We start from the raw sequence: 20,460 nt of genomic DNA on the forward strand, positions 1-20,460 counted from the left end.
TATAACAGTTATATTTAAAATGTAATAACCTGCAGAAGTCAGAGGATTACAAGGTGGAGTTTCCATTTAGCAAGTAATACTAAATCACATTTAACTAGTGTTATAACCTCTATAAGTGGAAAAAAACAGGATTGTGTTGGTGTAAATCAGTTATTTAAAAAAATAAATAATCACTCTAATAATTATCTAAACAGCCCAAAAATAATAATAATAATAATATATAAGAATGTGTTAAAATGTTGAAACACAAATGGTCTGAGGAGACCCCTCTGCAAGCGGCTTCACATTATCAGCAGATTTCAGCACAAGAAGTACCATGTGCAGAAAACAGTACTAATCAAAAGACTGCAACTGCATCTCTAAATAATACTTGGCTGATCATGTGATTCATAAGGCTGTTCAGGTCAAGAGATTAAGATTTTGCTGGTTAGCTTGGCCCATCAAGCCCGTTGATAGATGTTGTAATTACAACATTTGGACACAAAAAAAGCTACTTTATTTACTGGCAGCCATCTATGTATATCTATAGCTCTTCTTATGTGATAAATGTTTTGCTAGTAACATATAAATCAGATGTTTAACTTTTCCCTCCGATCACCTGTTATGAATGACCGATAAAATCCTTTCTAGATTATTTTTTCCTCACAGAAAATCTGTGGCATTTAGAAATACCTAAAATTATGTAAATTATATTTCTAGTTTAATGTTTATTATGAAAAGCTAAGTAAGCTAAGTAATACATTTGCAGAAATAAAAGACACCTGAACACAGTGTAAAATATATTTGACAGCCTTATATATGATTGTCAAGTGAGCATTTTTAAATCCACACAATGCATTAAGATATGCAAATAAACAGTACATTCGATGTACAAGTTTATGTTATATTTACAACTGATTTTACAAAGTTTGGCTGAATAATAAATGAGAACTGTACAATCCGCTTCAGTCTGAAATAAATAATTGTTTTATCAACGTCTATGATTAAAAACATTTCAGAGCGACCATTAGTCCAAAACCTTCAGTCAGAAAATTGTTGTGCATACTGCGCTTAAAACACTGAAAATATATAACATCCCATCCAATCTGTATGGACATTTTGTTTTTCTGGATCACACACATGAATAAACACACAAGATACACGGAGAGAACCAACCAATCCATCAGAATGAAAAAGCAATCAGTGAGCTTATTTACTCCATAACAGAGCCCTGAAATACTGTGCTTTAACATTAACTGCCTCCAAACTAATGATTGGTTTGTGCATTGTGTCAAACATTTGAAATTTTTCTTATTCACGTAAACACACACACACACACACACAAATTGTCGATCTCCATCTCTCTCTCCCTCAATCAGAAAGAGCTGAGATAGTGAGGCAATGCTGTGCTATAGAACCCTGAAATTGATTTTAGATTACAAAGATTTCCACAGATGGTAGAAAGTGAGAGCTGCATCAGACCTGAGGACAAATGCATTACATTATAATGGTGCAATATCTGAGGCAGGTATTGTTCAACAAGACTCTGTTCCCTCTCATTTTTTTCTGAGCATCTGACAAATGATAACAACAATGAAAATGATGTCTGTCACAATACCATCTGCCTTTATCAAGAAAGGTAACTGTTTTGAACTAATTATAATACAATACTGACATCTAGTGTTAATGGATGCATAATCCATTATAAAATCTGCCTTTTGTCTCTTTATATTTGAGTATGTCCGAATAGTTATACCACTTTTTTAAGCACATTCCACACATTGGCCACCCACAAACAGAATAAAACAAAGAACAAGAAACTGAAGAACTCATGTATTGTTAAAGGCCAAGCATTCCATTTTGTTCAAGATTATCTTCTTATTCACTTCTGTTGGGACACCAGTGCTAATGTATTAAAATAACACAAAATCAAAGTCACTATGAAATGTTGTCATGGGAACAGAGGTGCTAGTCATTAATAGACAAAGCCAGCTGTATGAGATGATTCAGTATGGCAGTAACAAACGCAGTGAGTGAAATTAGAAACATACCAGCTTCATTTGAAAGCAGATTGTTCATTAAAAAAAAATGGAAATGATCATTTAAAAGACTTCTAAATGATTCTGCAGTGAAAAACAAACCTGTTATGTTTTCAGTGTTTCAAAAGACAGACCAACATTCGATAAATAGGTTTATACACTTAAATATACTGTTTAATCCAGCAGGAGAAAAGTGTACGACCTCATTACTAGGGCTAATTCAATTTGAAAACTGTTCATAAATGCTATATTTGTCATTCCAGTTCATCCTGAATCCAACACAATAACCAACAGCAACCAAAACTGGTCTGAGAACAATAAAATTTAATCTCATCAAAAAATAAAGCCCCTACAGCTGTCATCCAATTGTTATGAGGGAGGTTACAGCAGAAGTGTACATTCAATTTCAGAGCAGGCACACACGACTGCCCCCTTATTATTGATTTTGATTTAAAAAAAAGAAAGAAAAAGAAAACCCCAAATACAATCAATATGTTAATCGCAGGAAGAAGCACAGAAGACCCTTGGAAATGCTCTTTCCTTTCAATGCTAGCCATTTTACCCCTAAAAGCCTTTAAATTTCCCTAGTGTTGCTCTTGGGCTTTGGAAGGGACCTCGTATTTGAAGACTACACTGAAGATCTTGCCTCCAAGACGCTCGGCCAGCCAGGAGTTCTTTATGACTGCTAGTTTAAGGCTCTCGCAGCTGAGCATGGCGTAGTAGTTTGTGTGGATGGCCCGACCCATTCCTTCAATGATCACCAGATCTGTGCCACGCTCCCTGATGACTGTGGCCAGGACTTTGTCCAGGCGACTGAAGAATGAAGAACAAAAGGAGAGACCATTTTTAACAAGCAGAGGGAACTCACATAGCATTGGCTTTCTGTTTCACTCCAACAAATAAAAAAACAAATATGGACAGCAAAATATTATACCTCAGGTCCAAACAAGGAGAACTAGAACCATTCTGCACCAAAGCAAGTCTGTCCTCTCTAAGAGCAGCACTGAAAAAGGGAAAATGGAAATATGATCTGCTGTTACTGTTACTTCAGTATGATGTACAAAAAAATAAGGATGTATTTGTTCACAATATTTATTTTTCAAAGAAACATCTTTAATAAGCTTCAACCCTTTAAAATCTACTGTATCACACAAAATTCTAAGGCTCTAAATTATTAACATAAATCAAACTTTGCTGAAAACTTCTTGAACACAATCTTCTACAAGCCTTCTTTCTACCCTATTGCATATTTTTGTGCAGTTTGATCCTCTGAATTAAAAAAAGCAAAGGTTTTTTTTTCTTACTTCCTTGGGTATGAGCTCCATATTTTCCTAAATCATTCTATATGAGGCATGAAAGCCTGATGTACCATCATCTATATATATATATATATATATATATATATATATACACACACACACACACACACACACACACACACACACACACACTTTGTCTAAAGGCTCAACTGACTATTACTTTACATGTCAGGCTTTACAGGGTTAAGCCATATACTGCAGCACACTGTACAATTACTGATAAAAATTTCTATTATGTGAAATATTAACATTTATTGGAATTTAAAAGAGTTATGATTAGATCTGTTGCCACTGTCAAAGATCATTTCACATCGGGGTTCGGCATCACATAATCTGTGTTTCATTCTTTCTATTAAACTGCACAAAGGCGGCAGTGTCATGTAACATTATCTATACTTTACATTCTACATAGGTGAGAGACTGTACACTTTTATAACACCCCTAGTAAAGAGGGTGCGCACTCACTGAATGACAGGGTCCATGGCAGCTATTCTCTCCGTTAGGATCTGCAGCTCACTGTTAGTGACGTCATTGAGGGCAGGGCCTGAGTTACTGGCAAGAACAACCTAAAAGCCAACATAATTGCATACGTAACCAAAACTTTAAGAACACACTGAAAAGACTCAATAATTAGATTTTTAATAACTGTGTATTGCTGATGACTTACCTCTGTGCCTCTGATGAGAAGTTCTCTAATGAAAGGGAAAACCCCGAGAATAATGTCTATTCCACTATTATCTACGAAAAATAATGCACATTTATGAGGAGGACCCTGCAAAAGAAAGCCAGCAGGTATACCTTCAATCAAGACCAGGAAGACTTCATAGACTGTTTAACATGCTTTCAGACTACATATTGAAATCATAGTGTTCACAATGTCTAGAAATAGATGAAAAATATATGTGACTCTGGATCACAAAACCAGACTTGAGTTGCTGGGGTATATTTTTTCCTACCATAAATATATAAAAACTTAATTTTGATTAGTAATATGCATTGCTAAGAATTAATTTGGACAAATTCAAAGGTGATTTTCTCAGTATTTAGAATTTTTTTTGCACCCTCAGATTCCAGATATTCAAATAGTTGTATCACAAACAAATATTGTCCAATCCTAATAAACCATACATCAATGGAAAGCTTATTTATTAATATTTCAGATGATATATACAACTCAATTAAAAATTGATACTTAGGACTTAGTTTTGTGGTCCAGGGTCACATATGTTATTTGTAATGTTTAAAAATCTGCCAGGGTAGACATTAGACAGCATACAGTTGAAAAAAGTTACGCAGGTTTCTTTGACCCGTGAACATGAAAAACAACCACGGACTTGGCAAGACTGGTTCAGGTGGAGCGGCATTTACTACACAGAGCTGTAGTTCATTGACAAGCTACACAAAATCGCTTTCAAAATCGAAAAAGAATCACCTGCGATTTTAAAATAGATTTTGTGTAGACTGCCAGTGAACTACGGCTCTGTGTAATAAATGCCAACCAGTGTTGCCAAGTATGCAGTTGTTTTTCATGTCCACGGGTTGAAGCAGCCCCAATCCCAATAACGTGATATTTAGCATCTAAAATGCTAATTTTACAAAGGGGGCCCCGCCAAAAGAATGTGTATTTTATCGCCCGGAACAAAACGCAATTGTGCTAGTTTTGAGAAGCAATTGAGCAGGTTTTGTTTTGAAAACCTGCCAATCCTGACTTAAACGCACGTGCTGGAGATATACTACTAATTACAGGAGCACCTTTACAGACTAGATGCGTATGAAAATCATCTTCGATTTTTTGCACAGCACTAGTTAGGACAGAGTTTCAAGTTCAATACAGCATTTGAGAGGCCTGTTAAAGACATTGTCGATTTAAGATCTGACCTTCAGTCTCTCAATCCACTGGTTGTAGGCATCCACAAGCCATGGCCTCTCTGGGAATAAGAAATGTATATAGATTAGATATAGAAAAAACAAATTGTATTATTATTATTATTATCATACATTTGTTTATAATTTAAAATAAGTTTTCATACCTTGTAATTGCTGTTTTGCTTGTTCAAACCCAAACTCTGGATCTGATTCAAGCACACTAAAGAATAATTAAAAGGTAAGGATATACCCAATGTGTGTGTGACCAAAAAAACAAAAAATAAAACACTAAAATCTCTAAGCATACTCATTTATACACTCACTCTGACACGGCTTTGGCTCCCCAGTCAAAAACGTTGCCAGCCAGGAGGCCTTTGGCCAAAGTGAACTGTCGCTGTTCCCAGCTCAGTTCCTCGACTGACTTCACCACCTTCAGATAGTATTTCAGGGCCATGTCATTCTCCTTCTGCTTAATCTACAGGTAAACAGAGAATCAGACTGAGAACTGTTGAACGCGATCACCCACTAACATGGTTTAACTACTAAAAAAATAGACATACACACATGCATAGAGATAAAGTCTGAAACAATCTAATTAATGAAAAAACATGTTTTCAAGATTTGAAATATGAGATTGAGCACCACAGGCAAGGTGAAGGATGATTCAAGATTCAATGTAAACCTTAGAGTAGGGATCAGGAAAGTTGAACTCGTTTAAACAGTGTTCTCTTGTGTCTAAAAGACTTCTGACGGTAAGGGATCCATAAGCACTAGATGAGAGGAGAGGCAAGCTACATTAGAAGAGAGAAACACTCATCCAGCACACACACACACTAGACTTTAACTCATAAAACATCCTAATATCTACTAAGATTTTCATGAATATTAAGCGACAGATATATCAGTCCAAGCTGAAGAATGAACCCTTGATGAGCTGTGGCAGAGGCTGAAGGTTCATGGTTATTCTTACAAAGGCTGGTGCCGAAGAGTCTGGAGTTTATGACGGTATTTCTGACGAAACTTCTCTGCTCTTTCCACAGCCTCTGGTTGGTCTTTCTGGCTAGCTATAGCTCGCTTCACCACCTGTTAAAAAACAAAATAAGTTAGGTCATCAATTTGTACTTACAAAGGGGAATTGTTTAATTTGGACTTCTCTGTGCATGCTCTTTGAGGTGGTGACCATAGACATCCATTATATGAAACGCAGACAAGAACGGTTTGAACTAAAAATATGCGGAAAACTGCGGAGACAAGACACCTACATCTTGGGTGCCCTTGAGGTAAGCGAAAACATACCAAAATTTAATTTGAAAGTGAACTATCCCTTTAATAACAAAACAAATATACAACAAAAATAACAGCAGTGATAAAACAGCCGTTAAGAAAACATCTAAACAAAGCGATGTTGGCACTATCCAATCAAGTCATGTCATGTTTATTTCTAACCTACTTTAAAATATTGCTTTAAAGCCAAAAAAATCATAACTATTATCTATAGGTCTACTGTAATTGAGACATTCAACAAATTCATTACAAACAGAATGTCATATAGTACAGAAGAAATTTAATGTCAGAGCCAGATGTAACTAACGACATTTTACTGGTGAGTGTAAGCAGTATGATTGGAGCAATCGCTTGGGCCGTGAGCGATACTGGCATTGAGCAGAATATTGAGCAAAGCATTACACCTAACCTTGCTAACTGACAAATATCACAAAGTTACACTGTGGAAAAGAATTCAGGAATAATTTTTTCCAGTTGTGACAACGTTAATCGTATGTTGCCATGACGGAAGTTTAGTCATCATATTACATTGAAGTTACTTAACAGTCAGAATAAGCAGCAAAGTTGATCAGCATTTATGCCGAGTTGTGAGAATTACATATATATTTTATGACAAGTTATATTTTAAGCCAAAAAAACAGAGCCTGGAGGCCTTACCCCATCTAAAGCCTCCTCAAAGCAGTAGAGCCAATACTCCCTAGCCAATGCATCCTCAGTCAGGTCCACTGTGTCTGGAATATAAGAGGTTGCGTCCTGCAGCAGGGGGAGGTTGACTAGCTGCCTCTCCAGACGGTCCATCTCCAACATGTCAAACTGGAGAGAATATGAATAAAAAGCAGTGAGTACCCACAATGCACTGAATGTCAATTTGTGCATTCATCTGCACAGGAAAGGCTATAATTCCTCGGCAGACATTTGGTGACACTAAGAAGAGGTTAAAAAAATAAAGAGGCAAACACATCTAACTTAAGGTTCAATGATGCTATAAATATTGATTCCTTCATTTAGAATTCTGAAGTGCGAACCCAGAACATTTATTCATTTAGACAATGTTTTGTACAAAATGATAATCAAATGAGGAATTAAACCAACAATTCATCATAAAGAGGCAATAAATACAAGATGCTAGTAATACATATCTGATGTTGTTCAGAAAATTGTAAGATAGAAAAGGGAGGAATTAAAGAAAAGTTTAAGTTTTTTTTTTTTTTTTGCAGGATGCAGTTAGGTGCTCACACAAGAGATGAGTTTTCAGCTGTGGGTGTTCCAGTTGAGGATTGGGAAGATCATTCAACCAGCAAGGAAGTGAACAAAAACCTTCTGAAAAGTGATTTTGTTCCTCACTGTGATGCTACCATGAAGAAGGGCCTGATTTTCCTGACGTTGTGCAATGCAAACCTTTATGACTGTGCTCTCTTTGCAATGTGGTCTTTGAAGGTTAGATGGTCATCAAAGATTACCCCAAGACTTCTGACTGAATTTAATGGGATTATTGTTGATGAACCTACCATAGATGGATGGTGAAATTAAGATGTACAATCAGAGTGGCAGGGATAATATGAAGCTCTGTCTTTGCAAGGTTGAGCTGGATGTGATGTTCTTTCATCCAAGATGTCTACTAGGCAGTCTGAGATCCATACAGCTACCGTTAAACCATCTGGTTGAAGTGAAAAATAAAGCATTGCAATAGTATGAGAAACCATGTGCCTGTATGATGGGTCCCAGTGCTGTAGTGTATAGTAGAGCCCTGCATGGGCCTCAGATTTAGGCCCAGCCCGTGCCCGACAGCTTTTCAGAATTACCCTTTTTTTTTTTCTTCTCCCAAAACAGCTTAAACGTTTTAGCTATTAAAATACTTAAATTTTGTATGTAATAGCAAAGTGATTATATTTTGTTTAATTTTTTTTATTAAGTTAATTTAGAAAAACATTTGAAGCATTTTTTTGTTTGTTAAATAGTTTTGTTTTTTTGTTTTTTTAAGTAACGACCAAGGGCCAGCGGCAGACAGTGAGCCTACTGTATGCTTGATCAATTTAACCTTCTCAAATCATATTGACTTGCCTAAAATAAAATCTATAGATATAAAACCTAGATAAATGTGCAAATATATAGAATATATTAAACAGTTTGTGCGGAGATGCTTTGCGGGATATGGAGGTAGCAGGGTGATCACTTGCATTTTTTTCCAGTGGATATGCCATCACATATGCTCATTAACAAAAGAGTAATCATTCGTGACTGCAAAGGGTCACTCACAATATAAATAAAAGTTTGTGCTTTTATAAAATAAAGAAAACAAACATGATGCGCTTTCTCCTGTCTCGTCTTTAACAGGAGTTCAAAAATTACCCGAAACTCAGCTGCACTAATGGCACACTACCGTTGCTCCAGACACTAAACACCATCGAAAGTCACTGTAGCCCAGCACAGCAATTTTTTTCATCACTTATTGATGGATGTCTAAAATATGATAATAAGGATAAGTCTAAAACAGGCCCAAGGCCTGGCTCAAGTGGCGTAAAAAAGTTGGGGCCCATTGGTCCCGGGCTGAAATGCAGGGCTGTAGTGTAGGCAGAAGAGTAGGGGTCCGAGAACTGACCCACAAGGAACCATTGTGACCAGCTGATGTGCTTTGGATACTCCAGGAAATCCTGAAAGACTTACCTTACTAAAGGGACAGGATTTAAAGGTGAAAAACAGTGAAGTGGAGTTGCTATGATGCCCAGTGATGAAAGGGTGGAATGAAGGATCTTATGATTGACTGTGTGGAATGTGGCAGGTAGATCAAGCAGAATGAGAACTGATAATCTGAAATCAGCTTTCGCAATCGACAGCAAGGCAGTCTCAGTTGAATGGCCACTTTTGAACCCTGATTGATTCTCATCCAGCTGGTAATTCTTTGAAAGGAATGATGATAGCTGGTTGAAAATAAATAGTTGCCTGTGTGGAGAGATGTGTTGATGTGTGCAAGTGCTGGTAAAAGTGTAGGAGAAATGGCTTTTAGAGGATTTGAGAGGACAGGGTCTAGAGGGCAGGTGGTAGGATGAATGGAGAGGAGAAGTTTAGATACTTTTGACTCCGAGAAGAGAGGAGGAGGAGAAGAGTTTGTTTGCTGTGGATGTAGCTGGTCTGAATTTGTGTGTATGTGGAGCTGAAAACTAACTACTGATGTTTATAGATTTATAAGTGAAGAAATTAGCAAAATCATCAGCTGTTAAGAATCGGTAGGAAGGGGCAGAGTGGGGCAGAGGAGAGAGTTGAGTTCATTTTCTCTCTGCAGCCCTGAGTTTGGACCAGTGTTCACAGAAAACCTTGGATAACCAGACATTAGAGGTGTTAATACATGCTGGCCTGGAGGACACAGGACAGATATTGTCTAGACAGGAAGTTAAAGTGAAGAAAAAGTGTCTGTAGCACATTTCACATCAAGTGGTGAGAATAGGGAGGGAGAGGAAAGAGAGGATTAGCGTAGGTTGTTTCTAATATAAACTGGCAGGGGGTTGTTGGCAAACAAGAAGATGAAATTAAAACTAAATGAAAACATGATCAAAAAGGTTTCAACAAAATGTTTTCTGTGATACAGCTGGATCTGTAAATGAGATTGAGCTTGGTTGCCTGATTTCTAAATTCCTGTGATGGACAGCATAGACTCAAATCGTGGGGTTCGCAGGTCGAACTTGCTGAAAAGTTTGAGAAGTGTATGGAGCTTTCAAAAGCTTCTACTGCGAGGTCGGGCACTTGACGGGATTCAGATATGTTTTCTCTTGGGTCATCGGATTCTGTGGATAGCGATACATTGGGCTCATCTGGTGAAAGTAAGAATGTAGGTGTGGTTTGCAACTGAGATTAAAGTGTGAGCACTGAATCTTTCCAACCTAGCTCCGCATACAGGGAAATGTTAAGAGGTATTGGCATGCACTACTAAGATGTTCGATTTAGTCTGGTCATGCGAAAGGCAGACTCCTGTACACAATGGCGGTGTTACAAAGTCGTAGGAATGTCTGTGTTACAAAGTTGTGGAAAAATCATGGCCTAATGGTTAGAGAGTTGGACTTCTAATCCAAAATGTTGCGAGTTTGAGTCTTGAGCTGGAAGGAATTGTAGGTGGGGGGAGTGAATGCACAGCACCCTCTCCACCTTAAAAACCATGACCCCCAACTGCTCCCCGGGTCCCGCAGCATATTGGTTTTTGTATTTTTACTTTAACAGATAAAATTAGCTATTTATAATCATTAAATGTTTTTTTTTTTTTTTTTGATAATCACGGGTGGGTCGCGACCCCCACTTTGCGAATCACTGATCTAGATCTGTGACTCGAGGTAACTACAACGGATTGACAACATATTAGCAACAGCATAATTTGCTGCAGATCAATTTACAAAATGTGACATGTGCACGTAGGTAATTTGTTGGGCTTTAAGCTTAGTATATTAACTGATTTGTGTCGATATGAAATGCTAGTTAATATCGACTAAAGACAATGTTGGGAGGCCAGCAGAGAGGCCAGCGGAGGAGAGCAAAGAAGCACCACCTTTAGGAACACCATCAACCTCAGGTACGGAAAGAGTCTGTCATGTACTTAACAAGGGCATCCATCAGCAGTCAGATCAGCCTTTCTCCAAGATTCGAAAGTATAGAGATGAATTTATCCAGTGTGGATTCACATGTGTCATTGTCAACATAGTACAACATCTCCAATGTGTAGTGTGCACTGAGGTGCTTGCACATGAAAGCCTAAAGCCTTTAAAAAAATGCTCTAGCACTTGAAACCCAAGCACTCCTCTCTTGTGGCTAAACCAGTAGATTTTTTTTCCAATGAAAGGAACGAGATTTGGAAGGCCAAAAGAAATTCCTAACTAAACAGACAACAATTCATGCCAAAGCTCTACAGGTGTCATATGATGTGGTATATTTAATTTAATTTAATATTTAAATTTAATTGCACAGACAAAAAAGCCACACACGATCAGGGAAACCCTTATCACACCCGATGCTATAGCTATAAGTCGGCTATGCATGGGGATAAACTGGCCCATGACCTAGAAGCAGTGCCTGTCTAACAGGACTATTGCCCGGCACATCTCCCACATGGCCCAGGACATAAAGTGTCAGCTGGTGGACAGAGGGAAGAAAGGGAAATATGCTTTACAGTCTGATGAATCTACAGATGTATAAAACCCTGCCCAGCTGCTTGTATTCGTCAGATACAATTTTGAGGGGAAACTTAATGAGGACATTCTGCATTGCACCCCGCTTGAGGGAACGTGCACAGGTGAGGACATTAAAAAAAAAACTTGACAACAAACTAAAAGAATCGGTGTGTGTACCCGGTGTGTGTACAGACGGTGCTGGAGCGATGCTGTGGAAAAAGTGGCGGCTTACATTCATTTCACACATTGTTTTATAAATAGCGAAGCTCCAGCGAGCAAAACACTTGACCCAGAACTTAAATGTGTTCTTGAGACAACACACTATTCACTACACAAACCAACCATTATGTGTGGCTATAGCCCTAAAGGGCCATTCACACAGATGCAACAGTATCCAACTACAGAACAACAGTGCTGCTGATTGGAAAAGAAGGCAGTGTCTAGAGACATCTTCAAGAGCTGAACTTCTTTTAACCTGACACATACTTTATGCAGCACTCATGTGAAAAACAATGACAAAGCAGTGCAACACTTAAAGATGTCTGTTTAGCCCATGTTTGCATTGGAAAACAAGTAAACAGTGGAACACAACAACGTGTTCGGTCTAAATGGGCCCTACTAACAGTGCAATCAAAATGCAAACTTTATGACAAAATGTCTAATTTCTCTCAACAACAACTGTCAAACATACAAGACAGTGAGTATTCATCTGCAACTACTGTAGATAATTTGCACCTTTTATACTCATGAAAAATAAGTGCATCACTCTGAATAATATCCATGGCAACACCACATATATTCATAATGATAAGAAGAAGAAAAAAATCCAGAAAATTCTACCAGCAATGACATTTTCTTTTCTTTTTTTTTAAAGGATAGAGCAAGCAGAGAAAACCACAAGAAAAGCCTGGACAGAAATGTACTTACTGGAAACTATTAGAGAATAGATAGAGAAGATGGATGGATGGATGAACGAATGGACAGATGGAGAAGTGGAAAACAAAACAAAAAAGAAAAGAGATGAAATAAGAATATCATAAGAACATTGAATGGGTCATGAAAGATAAGTAGCATGCATCTCAATTGGCCAAATCCATAAATATAGTGCATTTAAAATACAACTCCAACTACAATCTACTTTGTCTTTCAAAAAAAGATGAAACACAGCAAATTTACTCTAAGCCTCTTCTTTGTGCAAATTACCGTTCCACTACGAGCCCGTTGCACAGGATTCAGCTCCGGGGAAACACTCATGAGACCAGAGCTGCCAGCATAGTTTTCTTCCCAGCTGTACTGGTTAGGATCTAACACAGAGAAGCAAGTAGGTAAAAAAAAAAAAAACACATACTCACTGCAGCAAATAATAACTGTTTGATTTAGTACACAGCAAAAGCTTACTGTCTTCTTCTGCCCCCTTCAAAAAGGCCCCAATAGCACCAAGATATCCTTCATGTCTTAGAAATAAAGCCTGAACCTCCCCCTACAAATAAACGCAATTCTTTATTCAAAATGCTCACATAACACAGCAATATAAGTTTTGTTTTTTTTATCCTGAGAATAAAAATATTTGACAGAATTTGGCAATATTAATGATTGTATTAAACACTCATGTAATCATTATCAATACAGTATTACACAAATTATGATTAGGAAAAAAAAGGTTGGAAACCTTAGTGAAGAAATTGATGCTATAGGTGATGGTGTGCATGGTAACAGGATGTCCTCGGATGAAAAATCCTCCAAAATAGACTCTGGTAAGGTTATGCAGTTTGGCATAGAGGCAGGCAAGCTGTCCAATGTCATTGCTTATCATGTGCAGTAGGCTCTTTGCCATGTCTTCTTTGGAGAACTCTTTAAAAATATGCAACATTCAACATAAGTGAGATCTGCCATGTAAACTATTAATTCTAATTCATGGTGCAAAATGGTGCCTCTGTGTTATTTAGACCATAAAAACGTGTTAAAAACGCTCTGTTACACTTTCCTCATGTATGCCTTTGTGAAATCAAAGACCTTTGGCTTAATTTCACATTAATAACACTGCAAACTGGATGAAGGGTCAAATGACTCTTCCTGGGTGAGTAAAACAGGCCATATAACAAGCTGCCTCACATTTAAAATCAAACCACTATATAGTTTTTATTCTGCTTTACCTTTGTCTGTGGTGGCTGATTTCCCAAAGCTACTTGCAATGAGGTCGCCAGTTAAACCCAGGGACCCATAAGCACCTCCATATATGTCTTTCACAAGCATATCCACATTTGTGTGTTGTCCTTTGGATGCTAACTGCAATAGTTCATCAAACCTCTAAGACAGAGAATGGGAAGGGATAATAAAAACAAATAATAACTGAAAAAAACAAAACAAATTAATGATAAAAAAAAAACAGAAATGTAAAAATTCATAGTAATACTTCACAAAATGAACCACCTTGGTTTTTGTAAGTAAAGCTCCAAGACCCCAAAAAGTACCACCACCTATAGAACTGCCACCAATACGCTCAAATTTGTCCTCTGCTTCAACCTTCAAAAACAGGATATGGGTGTCTCTTTAGAAAGTCAGTAAACTCAGGATTTTTGTTTTGTCTATAAAGTCACAACGCCATGTAGCTGCAGTGCAATACAGATATACCTTTACTATTGAGACTCCAGAGCCAATATTTATAAGCATGTAGGGGAAGATGTCCGGATGTGTATTTTGGAACCGGAATTCAGAATCAGCATGTTTGGCATACACAAAAGCCTCATGGGGGATATTCTTCAGAACAAAGTTGCATCCTTTGATCAGACAAGTCATTTCATCCTCTTTGTCCACTCTAAGAGAAAAAATATATATATATTTGTTTTACAAAAATACATAGATTTATTTACCATTACCACAATCTACAACAAATCATTGAACTGAAAGCATCTGTAAGCGATAAAATTTCACTTACTTTAGCTTTAACTTTTTCTCTATAAGGTCCTTGAACTTGTGTGCCCCTCCACCAGTTGCTTTGATGACTTTGGTTTCTGTGTTGACCAGGTGGTCCTTAATGAAATCTAGGCAGGTTTCAATGTAAGCATTCTCAAACTTGATGAAGTGAAGACGGGCAGTGATCTCTTCCTGTACAGATATCTCATAAAGTGGGTCACCATCTGTTTCCTAGAAACAAGTATAATGAAAAATTATACAATTAAATAGTTACAAAACTATTGTTGTAATGAATGTTAATGAAAATAATATTTATATAAAGATGAATTTAAAACTTGAATATAATTATTATAATTATATTTTAATAAAATTTATTATTTATTAACTCTTCAATTCATTAAATCCAAAATCATTTCAATATGCATTGCTTTTACATTTTAAAATTACCAGGAATTCATGACCATGAATAAATTGACTGCTGTGCAGTCAAAAAGGGACTGCAATACATCCTCCAACACCTTGATAGACTGGAACCATATGCCATACATATCTATAACAGTTAATAACCACTATGCTCTTTTACTTTTTAATGAGAGATATTTTGTTGAAAAATGCATGATAAAGATACTTGTATAACACATTTTCTGTATTTGGCAAAAGTGCTCCAGTTGCAAGTGTGTGTTTATTAACACATAAACATAATCTCTAGAACTTCATGAGCATTTAACTTGTTTTGAGAAAATTATCATCATATACAAAGAGACACCAATGTTTCAGGAGTTTAGTACACAAAATAGGATGCATGCTTATTAGATAACCATATTTGAGCTTATGTATATGCTTTTAATTAACTTTTTTTCCCCAAACCATTGTAAGAAGCAGTTTTTCCTGTAATTATGCAAAGGTGTGGTTTCAAAATCTTTTTTGTTTCACTAAACAATTTCTTGTGATTTTAAATCCGGATTAAACTTCAGATCAATCACAAAAAGGCAGAACTAAAGTTTGATGAAGGATTTTGAAAGTCTGACATTTTTGAGCACTACTGTAAGGTTAAACCTGCATGGTGTAAATGTTTGAAGATGACTAACAGATAATCAAACAAATAAACATTTATTAGAGCCCTTACGAAAATTAACCATGGTTTTACTACAAATAAAACCAAAAAACCATGGTTACTGTAGTTAAACCATGGTAACCACAAATTAACCATGGTTTTGCTATATTTACCATAGTTTAACCATGGTATTTGTAGTAAATCTGTGGTTTTACAAATGGCAGTCAATACGCCAAAAAACCATGGGTTACTACAGTTTTACTATAATAAAACCATGGTTATTTTTCGTAAGGGAGATTTTGAAAAGTAATCAAAAAGTAATCAGTTACATTACTTTAATAAAGTAACTGAAAATGTTACACTACTATTACATTTTTAAATAGGGTAACTTGTAATCTGTAACCTATTACATTTCCAAAGTAACCTTCCCACTGTGCAAGTGTAGGTATTGGGAAAGGCCCAGAAACTCCCTTCAGGGTTCACTTTATGCTTTGTAACTTTGCAGATTTTTTCCATGCAAAAACAGAAACATTATGAACTAAAGGAAAACGAAAAGAAAAAAATTCATAACAGGACCCCTATAAATCTATCTAAACTAATATTGGTTTTGTTTTACTTTTTGTACAGTAGGTGATTTTCTTATCAGATTTTCTTACACTGCCTCCATTGTCTCCAAAAAAGGGCCCCTAATGTTATGTGTAAAGTGAAAATAATCTTACCTGCAAGCTTACCTTCGCTGAATGATCAAATGATCTGACTTTGGCAACTTGATGCTGAACTGTGGAGTAATACGCCAGTTTTGTCAAAGATCCGCCTGTCAGATAAGAATAGGCAAATCATTTCTTTATTCTAAGTTGATATATATTTCACCTTCTCATATACGATTATTATTCTTTTATTAACATATAACGTTACATCATGTTGTTTAGGTCAATTAAAATACTGTATATGACATGTTTGCACTTGAAGCCCAGTAAGGCAGTACAAATATACCTGTCCTCGTTCTGCACTATTTCTATAATGAACGTTATTTAGTGGATATTTACATCCCAAAATTCTCCATAAATGATGATAGTGTTGTTAGTCTTCGCATGGATTGAACAAACTGTCAGATTAGCAGCACGCGCTAACAGGTTTTAACGCAGCCCTGCCCAACTAACTCACGTCCAAACTCCACAAGTGACTGTAATACTATCGAGAAAAGAACAAGTGTACGAGTCGGCATGTGATAATACCTATATCTATAGCGAACCTCTTGGCGTTCTCTAAATTGCGAAAAATTTCATCTGGGGGGAGTGTAATACTCTTATCCATGCTGTGGGATCCTCTGTCCGCCCCGCCACACAGCGCCATCTTACTGCGACTGTTTTGCAAACTGCTATGATACGTGAACGACGAATCAAAGCTCAGTTATGGAGAAATTTTACAGTAAAAGTCTCATTCCTACGCAGAATAGAATAGAATAGAATAGTTTTTAACTACCTATTTGATTTCCAATTGGAAACAATTGGAGTCTTATTTAATGCACTTAAAAAAAAAAAAAATAAAAAAAAACAGTTTGCTGTACAATATTTTAAAAAAGACTTATAAAAACAGCAAAAACAATTTAAAAATGTATATATAAAGACAAAGCAAACAACAACAGACAACAGAAGAAAGTCTTCACTTTAGCCAGAGCTCTTAGTTGGTAAAATAAAGCTTTCCATTTTATAAAGGTTTTAATTTTGGAGATTTAATCAATCTCATCTCAGTTTATTTGTAAAGCACAGTTCAATTTGATAGGCTAATAAATTTAGTTGTCAAATGAAGTTCAAATTTAATCAAATTTAACTGTACTTTACAAATAAACTGAGATGAGACTGATTAAATCACCAACAAAATAAAAAGAAAAAAAACACCATTAACATAAAAAAGGATCAGATTCCTTTTTAGACTTTTTTTATTAACACTTTCACTTGCTTTGGCAATTTGAGACTTCTTGTATTATTTGTGTTGCCTAATAATTGAAGTGATGTGGGTAATTGACAAATTCATTGAAAATCCATGTTATCACTATCTACTCAACCAAACTGCAGTTTGATTGATCTCATAATTAAGTACATAACATTTGCTAAAAATACTTAAATATAAAATGTTTAAAATGATTCTGTAGTTTTAGTTGTTATTTACAATATTGAGGTCATCAACAGGGTATTGTTACCCCTAGGGGTCTGTGGCGTGCATCTGCAAATTATTATTTAGCCTTTCTCTTAGATGATAACAGTTTATTATAAATAAAAATAATAAATAAACTGCAATATTTAGACCAACTGATGTTACTTTAAGGTCATTAAAGTTTTTAAGTGATTTAAAACCTTTGGTAAAACAAAATTTCTTAGTAACTGTGTAAACGTGCTGAATATACTAAAAATGCAAATCAGATTGCATATCATTTTTTATGGCATATGGACTTTGTCATCAGGTTGCTATTAATTAGGTCCTATGTTCCCTGCCTGGGTTCCTCTTCTTCTGCGTGTGTGTGTGTGGGAGTGGCTGTTGTTGGCATACATGAAGTGCATCACTGCCAGCAACTAAGCATTGTTTTTGTTTTTGTTTTGTTTTGTTTGTTTGTTTGTAAACAAACTCTGATGCTTTCAAATATTGGATAATAATAATTATATTAATAATAAAACAATTATTATTTGAATTATGCTTTAAAATGTTTGTTGACTCAAAATTAATTGTTTTTTCTTAAGTTTAGAAATCAAATTCTTCCTTTCATATATGTGGGACTGCATCATCACAAGTTCGACTGTCCCTTTGTCTATTTCCCTATGTAATGCTCACTATTCTGTACAGTGTAGGCTACTTTTAAGAGATGCATGTTTGAATCTAAAATTTGAGTTTATGGTTTCTCTGTTCCTAATCCTGCATTTCTTTAAATGATAAAACCATCTACCTGTTCTATCATCCTTCCATTGTTTTTACCCTTTATTTGCCATTTAACTATACTCTGCCTTTCTCACACAGAATGACCTCCTTGACAGCAACCAATCTGGCTTCAGGAGTGGACATTCAATGAGACTGCCTTGCTCTCAGTTGTTGAAGCCCTAAAACTGGCAAGAGCTGAATCAAAATCTTCAGTACTTATACTGCTTGATCTGTCCGCTGGCAAAGGGCATCTCAGGAACCGCACTGCAGTGGTTTGAGTCTTACCTATCAGATAGGAGCTTCAAAGTATCTTGGAGAGGTGAGGTGTCCAAGTCACAACATCTAACTGGGTGGCTTAGTTCTTGGACTACTTCTCTTCTCTGTCTACATGACATCATTAGGTTCTGTCATTCAGAAACATGACTTTACATACCACTGCTATGCTGATGACACTCAACTATACCTCTCATTCCATCCTGATGATCCGACGGTAGCTGATCGGAACATATTGCACTCTGAACCTTTCTTTCGGAACATGCCGCACAACTTCTTGTTCAAGCTCTTCTTCTGTCCAGGCTGGACTATTGCAATGGTCTCTTGGCAGGTCTACCAGCCAGTTCTATCAAACCTTTACAAATAATCCAAAACGCAGCAGCAAGAAACATTTTTAATAAACCAAAAAAAAAAAAAAAAAACATGTTACACCTCTGTTTATCGGTTTGCACTGGCTACCAATAGCTGTTCACATAAAATTCAAGGCATTGATGTTTGCCTACAAAACCATCACTGGCTCTGCACCCCTTTACCTAAATTCATTACTTCAGACTTATGTGCCCTCTAGAAGCTTGCGTTCTGCAAGTGAACGTCGCTTGATTGTGCCATCCCAACAAGGCACAAAGTCACTTTTACAGACTTTTAAATTAAATGTTCCCTCTTGGTAGAATTACCTGGCCAATTCAATCCAAGCAGCTGAGTCCTTAGCCGTCTTCAAGAATCGGTTTAAAACACATCTCTTTCATCTTTATTTGACCCTTTAGTTCTCACTATTCTACTTATATTCTTTAAAAAAAGTTCTGTTTTCTTTTTTCTTTTCATTTATTATAAAATTAACAAAAGAAACAACAGAAAAATACCTCTAACACAAGCTTGCTGTATTCTTTTTCTATTCTATCTGTTTTATTTTTATTTATTATATTATTTAAAAGCCTTTGCTACGTGTACTGCGTTTAAGCTAACTGAGACTTGTTATAGCACTTGTATATCATTGCTCTTTTGTTTATTTTTAATTGCTTCCATTGTCCTCATTTGTAAGTCGCTTTGTATAAAAGCGTCTGCTAAATGACTAAATGTAAATGTAAAACCCAACAGCTGCATATTTCTCGTATATTTAGATTAAGATTGAGATTAGTGTTAAGAACAGGGTTTCGTCTAATCGCGACCTTTGTTTTGTCGGGTGGCGGTCCATGATTCAGGCCAACACCGGAAGCTGTCATGAGACTCTGCGTTATTGCGCTCGCGCTGAAGCGCTGAGAAGAATTGTGACAGGCGCGTTACTTGAGCGGCTCGTAAAGGGTCGCATTGAGGGCAGCACGGCCGTGTTTTTCTTATACCAAAGCTCGTTTCGAGTCAGCCGCGGGTGCTGTTTCGTGGAATGACCCCTGCTCAGGAGAAAAGAGATTGAGGTTGACTGTAGCTGAACACTAAAGTTGTTCGGGTCTTTTTCCTTGCGGGTGGTGTGAAGGTAGGCGGCTAAACGAGTGCGCTAACAGACACTATTGATAAGGACCGTTAATTCACTTCAGGAATTCACTAAGAGATGTTAAACGAGATGTATGTGATGTAGCTCGTTTTATTCACTTGTAGTCCATAACTGTGCCAGCAGTGTACCCCCCTCCCCCCCCCAAAACAAAACAAAAACAAAGATAAAGTGATATTGAGTTTTATCT

General features: G+C 36.6%; 2 protein-coding genes across 6 annotated transcripts in view; one reads left to right on the forward strand and one right to left on the reverse strand.

Annotated features, from left to right (window-relative positions):
• Window positions 1-773: 773 nt before the first annotated feature.
• LOC113054956 (pantothenate kinase 4-like) lies at window positions 774-16,980 on the reverse strand. Of its 4 annotated transcripts, none has more exons than XM_026220777.1 (20): window positions 16,840-16,980; window positions 16,336-16,418; window positions 14,573-14,781; window positions 14,269-14,452; window positions 14,068-14,160; window positions 13,791-13,944; window positions 13,307-13,488; window positions 13,036-13,117; window positions 12,841-12,941; window positions 12,565-12,570; window positions 7,145-7,300; window positions 6,174-6,286; window positions 5,886-5,973; window positions 5,527-5,678; window positions 5,368-5,423; window positions 5,216-5,265; window positions 4,005-4,109; window positions 3,803-3,903; window positions 2,953-3,021; window positions 774-2,831 (listed from the first exon to the last, which is right to left on the reverse strand). In XM_026220777.1, exons 1-20 carry the CDS (start codon window positions 16,955-16,957, stop codon window positions 2,603-2,605), a joined length of 2,331 nt encoding a protein of 776 aa, XP_026076562.1. In that variant the 5' UTR covers window positions 16,958-16,980; the 3' UTR covers window positions 774-2,602. The 4 variants fall into 4 exon arrangements, with proteins under 4 accessions (XP_026076562.1, XP_026076559.1, XP_026076563.1 ...); XM_026220774.1 differs by having other exon boundaries at window positions 16,324-16,418; XM_026220778.1 differs by lacking the exon at window positions 12,565-12,570.
• A 3,033-nt stretch (window positions 16,981-20,013) lies between these two features.
• LOC113054957 (ras-related protein Rap-1A-like) overlaps window positions 20,014-20,460 on the forward strand; it is a 32,470-nt gene continuing 32,023 nt past the window's right edge. Inside the window, exon 1 of one of the 2 annotated variants that reach the window (XM_026220781.1) lies at window positions 20,014-20,255. The gene's annotated coding sequence lies outside the window, so the exon portion shown is untranslated. The remainder of the gene's footprint in view (window positions 20,256-20,460) is intronic. The other variant, XM_026220779.1, reaches the window with a different exon arrangement.

This window comes from Carassius auratus, chromosome 36 (assembly GCF_003368295.1).
Source record: "Carassius auratus strain Wakin chromosome 36, ASM336829v1, whole genome shotgun sequence".
NCBI classification, from domain to species: Eukaryota; Metazoa; Chordata; class Actinopteri; order Cypriniformes; family Cyprinidae; genus Carassius; species Carassius auratus.

What these genes read in the sequence shown, in the direction of transcription:
- LOC113054956 (XM_026220774.1), bottom strand. Translation starts at nt 16,957, where the DNA reads ATGGCGCTGTGTGGCGGGGCGGACAGAGGATCCCACAGCATGGATAAG. An exon ending in GAGGTTCGCTATAGATATAG is followed by an intron (nt 16,419 to 16,839) that starts GTATTATCACAT and finishes CTTATCTGACAG; the next exon opens with GCGGATCTTTGACAAAACTG. An exon ending in AGTGGATTGAGAGACTGAAG is followed by an intron (nt 4,110 to 5,215) that starts GTCAGATCTTAA and finishes TTTCTTTTGCAG; the next exon opens with GGTCCTCCTCATAAATGTGC.